Source organism: Agelaius phoeniceus, chromosome 31 (genome assembly GCF_051311805.1).
Source record: "Agelaius phoeniceus isolate bAgePho1 chromosome 31, bAgePho1.hap1, whole genome shotgun sequence".
NCBI lineage: Eukaryota > Metazoa > Chordata > Aves > Passeriformes > Icteridae > Agelaius > Agelaius phoeniceus.
In genome coordinates, this window is record NC_135295.1 from 3328567 (window position 1) to 3337311 (window position 8745).

General features: G+C 66.0%; 3 protein-coding genes across 3 annotated transcripts; all 3 read left to right on the top strand.

The window, feature by feature from the left end:
• The first annotated feature begins 210 nt into the window (after positions 1 to 210).
• Positions 211 to 3415, top strand: ACKR1 (atypical chemokine receptor 1 (Duffy blood group)). The gene is made up of 2 exons (XM_077192170.1): positions 211 to 297; positions 2005 to 3415. Exons 1-2 carry the CDS (start codon positions 277 to 279, stop codon positions 2929 to 2931), a joined length of 948 nt encoding a protein of 315 aa, XP_077048285.1. The 5' UTR covers positions 211 to 276; the 3' UTR covers positions 2932 to 3415.
• Positions 3416 to 4129: 714 nt separating this feature from the next.
• On the top strand, positions 4130 to 5832 carry LOC143696262 (serum amyloid P-component-like). The gene is made up of 2 exons (XM_077192171.1): positions 4130 to 5030; positions 5212 to 5832. Exons 1-2 carry the CDS (start codon positions 4967 to 4969, stop codon positions 5829 to 5831), a joined length of 684 nt encoding a protein of 227 aa, XP_077048286.1. The 5' UTR covers positions 4130 to 4966; the 3' UTR covers position 5832.
• Positions 5833 to 6321: 489 nt separating this feature from the next.
• Positions 6322 to 7447, top strand: LOC143696263 (C-reactive protein-like). Its single transcript, XM_077192172.1, has 2 exons — positions 6322 to 6399; positions 6770 to 7447. The coding sequence occupies exons 1-2, from the start codon at positions 6336 to 6338 to the stop codon at positions 7363 to 7365; spliced, it is 660 nt and encodes a 219-aa protein (XP_077048287.1). The 5' UTR covers positions 6322 to 6335; the 3' UTR covers positions 7366 to 7447.
• The last annotated feature ends 1298 nt before the right edge of the window (positions 7448 to 8745 follow it).

Genomic DNA, 8745 nt, shown 5'->3' on the forward strand with positions numbered 1-8745 from the left:
CTGCCAAGAACTGATGGTTTCCTGCTCGAGAAATTGTGGCGGCTCCGCGGCTTTCCGGGCAGCGCCATTCCCCGTTTTCCGCCGGCTGCCAGGGCCGGGAGAGGGCAGGGCCGGCCCTGGGGCACCTCTTATCTCCTGCCCGCAGTGCTCGGAGCGGAGAAGTCACCCCCAGACACCTCCTGGCACGTGGGTGCCCTGCCCGAGTGCCCCCCCCCCGGTGCCACCCCCGGTGCCACCCCCAGCACCCAGCAGAGCCCCCAGCCTCGGAGGAGCATCATGGGCAACTGTGTCCCCGCGGTGAGTGACCCAACCCGCCCCAAATTCCTGTCCCTGGTGGTGTCACATCCCCGAGGAGGGCAGGGCTGGGGGGGTCCTTGGTGTGAGGAGGAATATGGGGGTCCCCCTGTGCTGAGGAGGATCACAGGAATCTCCTCCTGAGGGGTTTAGGGGTGTTCAGTGGGGTTTAGGGGATCCCTGGTGATGAGTGGGGTCACAGTTCTGGGCATGATCGTGGGGGTCCCCGGTGCTCAGTGGGGTTTAGGGGATTTTAGGGGTTTAGGAGTCCCCCAGAACTGAACAGAGCTGTGAGAGTCCCCAGTTCTGAGCAGGAATCCCCAGTGCTCAGTGGGGTTTAGGGGATTTTGGGGGTTTAGGAGTCCCCAGAACTGAGCAGAGATGTGAGAGTCCCCAGTTCTGGACAGGATCATGGGAATCCCCAGTGGGATTTAGGGGAATTGAGTGAGGTTTAGGGGATCCCTGCTGCTGAGTGGGGTCACAGGGGGTTCCCAGTTCTGAGCAGAACTGTGAGGGTCCCGAGTTCTGAGCAGGATCATGGGAATCTCCAGTGGGATTTAGGGGTGTTCAGTGGGGTTTAGGGGATCCCTGGTGACGAGTGGGGTCACAGGAGTCCTCAGTTCTGGGCATGATCGTGGGGGTCCCCGGTGCTCAGTGGGGTTTAGGGGATTTTAGGGGTTTAGGAGTCCCCAGAACTGAACAGAGCTGTGAAAGTCCCCAGTTCTGAGCAGGAATCCCCAGTGCTCAGTGGGGTTTAGGGGATTTTAGGGGTTTAGGAGTCCCCAGAACTGAGCAGAGCCATGGGGGTCCCCAGTTCTGGACAGGATCATGGGAATCCCCAGTGGGATTTAGGGGAATTGAGTGGGGTTTAGGGGATCCCTGCTGCTGAGTGGGGTCACAGGGGGTTCCCAGTTCTGAGCAGAGCTGTGAGGGTCCCCAGCTCTGAGCAGGATCATGGGGGGGGTCCCTGGTGCTGAGCAGGACCATGGGAATCCCCAGCGCTCAGTGGAGTTTAGGGGATTTTAGGGGTTTAGGAGTCCCCGGCACTGAGCAGAGCCATGGGGGTCCCTCAGTTCTGAGCAGGACCATGGGTATCCCCAGTGGGATTTAGGGGAGTTGAGTGGGGTTTAGGGGATCCCTGGGGACCCTAAGAGGGATGACAGGGAGTCCCCCATTCTGAGCAAGATCATGGGAGTCCCTGGTGCTGAGCAGGACCACAGGAATCCCCAGTGCCAAGTGGGGTTTAGGGGATTTTAGGGCTTTAAGAGTCCCCAGAACTGAGTAGAGATGTGAGGGTCCCCAGTTCTGAGCAGGGTCATAGGGGTCCCCAGTGGGATTTAGGGGAGTTGAGTGGGGTTTAGGGGATCCCGGAGTGGGGTCACAGGAGTCCCCAGCACCGAGCAGAGCTGTGAAGGTCCCCATTCTGAGTAGGATCATGGGTGTCCGTGTCCCCACATCACCACCGTGCAGGGTCTGTGTCCATCCTCGGGCTCTGCATCCTCCCCGTGTCCCTCCTGACAGAAAACGGCCCCATCCCGGCCCCACCCCGCACCCTGGCTGTCCCCAGCCATGTCCCCCGTGTGTCCCTCCCTGATAATCCGCCCTGCCCTGCCCTGCCCAGCCCTGCCCGCGATCCCGCACCAGGGGCAGCCCCACAGCCGGCACCAGGGCGATGTGGCACCTGCCCGATGCCCACCCCCTCACCCACAGACCCCCGGCATCCTGGAGACCCCGGGCTCCCTGGACCTGGAGGAAATCATGGGCGACCTCTCATACGACAACGACAACGCTTACAGCAACGACACCCTCCTGGACTACGACGCCGCTCCCTGCCACAACAGCTTCTGTCCCCTCTTCCAGAGCGTGGCCCCCCCTTTCCTGGCCGCCACCAGCGTCGCGGCCGCGCTGGCCACCGGCGCCTTGCTGGTGGCCCTGGCCAAGCGTCCCCAAGCGTGGCAGTGGCCGCAGAGCCGAGCGCTGGTGGCGCAGCTGGCGCTGGGCACGGCGCTGTTCGCGGCGCTGCTGCCGGCGCTGGCCGCGGGCGTGGCGCGGGGCTGGCACCTGGGCACGGGGCTGTGTCGCCTCACGCACCTCCTGTGGCACTGGAGCGTCTTCGCCCAGGCGCTGCTGGTGGCCAGCGGCTCCTGCGGCACCGCCTGGGCTCGCTGGGACCCCCGGAGCCGCCGCCTGGCCGTGGCCCTGTGGGCAGCGGCGCTGCTCTTGGCCACTCCGGCCGCGCTGGTCAGCGGTGTGGCGGCGGGCACCGCCTGCGTCCGGCGCAGCGTGGGCATCCTGGCACCGCTGTACCTGCTGCACCTGGCCCTGTGCCTGCTGCTGCTGCTGCTGCTGCCCGCGGGGCTGCTGCTGGCCGCGCTGGCCGTGCCGCGCCTCAGGGCGAGCGGAGCCGGGCTCGCCTGGCTCTTCCTGGGGCTCTGGGGGCCCTACGGAGCGGGGCTGGCCGGGGAGTTCCTGCTGCAGGCCGGGCTGCTGGAGCCCACCTGCGGCTCCTTCCAGCACTTCGACATCGCGCTGGGGCTGAGCGAGGGGCTGGGGGTGCTGCACTGCGGCCTCGGGCCCCTGGCGCTGCTGCTCGCCCGCAGCTGCCGCCGCGATGCCGGCGCTGCCGGGGGCTGCTGAGCGCCGGGGGCTACGGAGCTCCAGGGGATACAGAGCTCCCGGGATTGCCGAGCTCCGGGACTGCCGAGCTCCCGGGAATGCTGAGCTCCCGGGAATGCCGAGCTCCCGGGAATGCCGAGCTCCGGGAATGCCGCGATCTGGGGCTGCCGAGCTCCGGGGGCTGCCCAGCTCCGGGACTGCCGAGCTCCGGGAATGCCGAGCTCTGGGATCGCCGAGCTCCCGGGAATGCTGAGCTCCCGGGATTGCTGAGCTCCCGGGAATGCCGAGCTTTGGGATTGCCGAGCTCCCGGGACTGCCGAGCTCCGGGAATGCCGAGCTCCGGGACTGCCGAGCTCCGGGAATGCCGCGATCTGGGGCTGCCGAGCTCCCGGGAATGCTGAGCTCCCGGGAATGCTGAGCTCCGGGAATGCCGAGCTCCCGGGAATGCTGAGCTCTGGTATTGCTGAGCTCTGGGTAGTACGAAGCTCCGGGACTGCTGAGCTCCCGGTATTGCTGAGCTCTGGGGAGTACGAAGCTCCGGGTCTACGGAGCTCCAGGGACTGCCAGGCTCTGGGCGCTGCCGAGCTCCGGGGCTGCACCGCAGAGCCAAACGGACACCCGGCAGTCAGCCCCGGCCCCTTGGCGCTGGACTAGGACCCCTGGCACCAGACTTGGCACCCTGGATCCTGGGCACCAGCCTGGGCCGCCCAGCACTGACCCCTGGCCACCTGGCACGAGCCTTGGCACCCTGGCATCTGTCCCACAGTGCCCCCACAGCCTCTGTCCCCTCTGTCCCACACGCAACACTGCCCCAGGACCCCCCGTTCCGTGCCCTCTGTCCCTTCCCTTGGGGTCTCAGCCCCCTCTTTGGGGCCGGACCCCCCGACTGCCCAGCACAGAAAGCCCTGGGGTGCCTCAGGCTGCCCGGGGGGGTCACCCCAGACTCCAGGGGGATCCCCGAGGCTCAGCCCCGGCCCCCCCTCCCCAGCTCCGGGGGGGGATTTCGGAAGTGATGGGATTTTTCCATCTCTCCTGACAAGCCAAGAGGATGCAGTGGGAATTAAACACAACAAACACAACTGCCAGAGGCACTCGTCCAGCCCAGTTAATGCCCTGGATGGGACCGGGAGGTGATGGGGGAGACGGGAAATGGGGGGTGTGTGCTCCTCATGCCTCCAAATTGGCAGGAGAAGTTCCTAAGGAAGCTGTGGAGCCTGCGGGGGGGAGTGGGGGCATTTTTGCCCAGAGCCCACGAGGGCAGGGCGCGTGCAGTCACGGGTGTGACACGGGCACAGCAGTGGGGACAATGGGGCTGCTCTGCCTGAGCCAAGCCCTGGAGGAGCTGGGGGCTCATCCCCGCTAAACTGGGGGACTGATCAGTGGGGAATGAGCCCACATCGTCCCCAAAATTGGGGATCCATCAAACCCCTGCAGGGACTCTACACCCCCAGCCCAGCACCATCATCTGGGGCAGGCAAAACTTTCCCCCTTCCCATCTGCCTGTCCCCTTGGGTCACCATGGTCACCCCAGGACACTCGGCCACCCGGTGTCACAGCTCCATCTCTGTCCCCTCGGGCAGGACAGACAGAGCAGAGCCCAGGGTGTGGCCCCGAGCTGTGGCTCAGGGCAGGGGGGCCAGGGGAACCTTTCCTTGCACCCCTCGGATGACCCCAAATCAAACCACATCCCTCCAATGGGGGTTTGCCCTGAGCAGGCACACCTGGGGATGGAGTGTCCAGGGTGTCCCTGTCACACGGGTGGACACATGGCTGGGGTGTCCCTGTCACCCGGGGGGACAACACGCCCAGAACCAAGCTCCGAGGGGAGCCCCGTGCAGGCGGGTGACCCCAGGTCTTGTGGCACGGCCGCGTGATGGCATGAAATCACCCATGCCGGGCATGAAATCACCCACCCTGGGCGTGTCATCGCCCCTCCCGGGCCCGCCAGGCTCCTGAGGATGGGATTGGGTGGGGACATCCCCCCGGCAGTCCCCTCCCCTCCTCGGCCACATAAACCCGGCGGCAGCGCCGCGCCCGCCCGGCTCCAGCACCGACCATGGGCCACCTGCAGCTCTGGCTGCCCGTCCTGGCTGTGCTCACAGGGATCGTGGCCCAGGAAGGTAGGGGGGACACCGGGGTGGGGGGGACAGGAGCCAGCACGGGGCAGGGTCCCAAGGGGACGTGGCAGCAGCTCTCGGATCACTCTCGGCCAGCCGGGCTGGAGGATGCTGGAGCAGGGGACAGCCAGAGAGGGCTGTGGGACACGCCAGCCTCCCAGCAGGTCCCCTGTGTTGTCCCCAGACCTGTACCGAAAGGTGTTCGTGTTCCGGAAGGATCCCAGCGACGCCTTCGTGGTGCTGCAGGCGCAGCTGGAGCAGCCCCTGCGCAACTTCACCGTGTGCCTGCGCTCCTACACCGACCTCAGCCGGCCCCACAGCCTCTTCTCCTACGCCACCAAAGCCCAGGACAACGAGATCCTGCTCTTCAAGCCCAAACCCGAGGAGTACCGCTTCTACGTGGGGGGAAAGTTTGTCACCTTCCGTGTCCCCGAGGGCCGCAGGGACTGGGAGCACGTCTGTGCCAGCTGGGAATCCTCCACGGGCATCGCCGAGTTCTGGCTCAACGGGAAGCCTTGGCCGAGGAAGGGGCTGCAGAGGGGCTACACGGTGGGGGCCACGGCTGCCATCCTGCTGGGACAGGAGCAGGACAGCTTCGGGGGTGGCTTTGACCTCTACAACTCCTTCTCGGGGGAGCTGACCGACGTCTACCTGTGGGACACGGGGCTGTCCCCGGAGAAGATGCGCGCGGCTTTCCTGTCCCTGCGCCTGCCGCCCGCGCTGCTGGCCTGGAACAGCCTCAGCTACGAGGTCAAGGGAGATGTGGTGGTGAAACCCCGGCTCCGGGAGGTGCTGGGGGCCTGAGGGCTGTGGGCTGTGGGGCAGGGGTGGCCTCGGTCCCCGCTGTCCCCTCCTCACCCCTGTCAGTCACACCCATCTCCCCAGCAGCCAGCACCCCTTCACCTCTGCAACCCACCACGAGGAAGGTTCCCCAGCTGGGGACAGGGTCCCCCTGAGTGCCACCAACACCCAGGGCACCCATTCCCCATCCCACACCCCCCAAGCTGCCCCACGGCCGTCCCTGCACAGGCAGGACACGGATCCAGCGGCTCTGGCGCTGCCCAGCCCCATGCAGAGTCAGGAAGGGGAAGGCCCCTCCCCTGGGGACAGGGGGACTGTCCCCAAAGCCAGTCCCCACCACGCTCACACGCCATTTCCCAACAGTCCTGGGGCTTGGGGACGAAGGTCAGTGTCACCACCAGTCACTGTCACTCTTGGGTGTCCTCGGAGCAGCCTCTGAGCAGCTCCAGGTGGCTCCGAGCTCTCCCCTTTCCCACGGTGGTGACAGTGGCCGGGTTCGACGGTGCCATGGGGCCCCTGTGGCTCTGCCTCCTCATCCTCACTGCACTCTTTGGTCCCACAGCCCAGCAAGGTAATGGCACAGGGACACCCTGGGGGGCATGGGGACATGCAGGGGGGGTTATGGGGTCACTGGGGCACCCTGAGTGCTCCCAAAGGGTGAGGGGTGGGGGCAAAGGGGGCATGGGGGAACCCGCAAGGGGCACCCTGAGCTCTGCAAGGGGGGGCCGTGCAGGGCACAGGGGTCTTGGCAAGGGTGGCAGGAGGGGGCACAATGGCAAAGGGGCACCCTGAGGACTGAAATGGGGGTGGGGGGGACAGTGGGGGGTGGCAGGGACTTGACATTCAACACCCTGTGCCATAGCTGGTGGTGTGGCACCCACCCTGGGTGCTAGGTGCCACCTCTGTGGCAGGAACAGCCACCTGTGAGTCACCTCCTGCAGACCTGGGCAGCTCGGTGTTCGTGTTCCCCCGAGAGTCCCAAAGCGCCCACGTGCTGGTGACAGCAAAGCTGGAGAAGCCCCTGAACAACTTCACCGTGTGCCTCAAGTCCTACACCGACCTCACCCGGCCCTACAGCCTCTTCTCCTACGCCACCAGAAAACAGAGCAACGAGATCCTGCTCTTCAAGCCCAAACCTGGACAGTATGACTTCAACGTGGGCAACCAGTTCTTGTCCTTCACGGTGCCTGAAACTCTCGGAGGGGTCGAGCACGTCTGCGTCAGCTGGGAATCCTCCACGGGCATCGTGAGCTTCTGGTTCAATGGGAAGCCCTGGCCCAGGAAGGGGCTGCAGAAGGGCTACACGGTGGGAGTGCCAGCATCCATCCTGCTGGGGCAGGACCAGGACAGCTTTGGGGGTGGTTTTGATGCCAAGCAGTCCTTTGTGGGGGAGATTTCATCCGTGTACATGTGGGACATGGGGATCTCCAGCATGGAGGTCGTGTCAGCCATGTATGACACACCTGGCCAAACCCCCATTTTTGGCTGGAACAATTTCCCCTACAAGATCGTGGGTGAGGTGTACCTGAAGCCCTGAGGTTGTGGGGGGTGTCCCCAATCCCTGCTGTGTAACCCCTTCCCCTAAAGCCACCCAACATTGTATAAATGGAGAAATGTGCTTTTAGGGTTCTGGTGGTCTTTAGGGGCGGGGGAGTGGATTGAGGCCCACCAAGGCACGGCAGGCCTCAGGTGATGGATCCAGGCTCAGAAGCTCCCTAGGGTGAGGATGGAATGGGGGAAGGAACTCCCAGCTCAGGGCCTTGCTCTGGTTTGGAGACATGGGGCTGAGCTGGGGACAGGGCAGTCCTGGGGGTATGTGCACCCCTGGCAGCCCCCAGGCATGGTGGGGCTGGGCTGGGGGCAGAACCCAGGGACCCAGGACTGTTGGGGGGCAGCCCTGGGACAGCCCAGTGTCCCCAAGCTTGGGGAGGTTCAGTCCCACGACCCAGAGCCCTGGGGGTGCAGTCCTGGAGCTCTTGGGGGGTTCAGTCCCATGTCCCTGGGGGTTTAGCCCCATGTCCAGGTAGGGCATAGTCCCACATTCTGGTGGGGGACAGTCCCATGCCCAGGTGGGGCATAGTCCCATGTCCTGCGGGATTCAGACCCAGAGCCCTGGGGGTGCAGTTCTGGAGCCCTCGGGGGGGTTCAGCCCTGGAGCTCCAGGGTTCCATCTCTGTATACTGGGGATTCAGCCCTACAGCCCCGTGTGCCACACAGATCCGGAGGGTCCAGCCTTGAGTCCCACTGGTGCAGTCCTGGAGTCCCGACATGTTCAGTCCTGGATCCCCTGAGGGTCAGTCCCAGAGCCCCGGGCGGCAATCCCGTGTCCCGGGGGCCTCAGTCCCAGAGCCCTGGGGGGCTCAGTCCCCTGTCCTGGGGGATTCAGCCCCCCTGTCCTGGGGGATTCAGCCTCCTGTCCTGGGGGACTCAGCCCCCACTCCTGCAGCCCCCTGTCCCGGGGGTTCCAGCTCGCTGTCCCGGAGGTTCAGCCCCGTGTCCCAAAGCCCCGCGTCCCGGCGCGGCCTCGCAGCCGCGGGTTCCCTCCTCGTCCCCCCGACACCCATCCGACCTCCCCCGTGTCCCCATTGTCCCCTGTGTCACCGCTGCGCCACCTCCGTCGCTCGCTGCGGCCTCTCCCGGCCCAGCTCCGCCTCAGCTCGGGCCCAGCTCCGCCTCAGCTCGGGCCCCGCTCCGCCTCAGCTCCGCCTCAGCTCGGACCCCGCTCCGCCTCAGCTCCGCCTCAGCTCGGACCCCGCTCCGCCTCAGCTCCGCCTCAGCCCGGGCCCCGCTCCGCCTCAGCTCTGCCTCAGCTCGGGCCCGGCCCCTTCTCGCTCCGCCCCGCGCGGCCTCCCCGGTACGGCGGGGCCGGGGGGACACCGGGGCGGAGGGAACGGAGCGAGGCCGGGGCCCAGCGGGG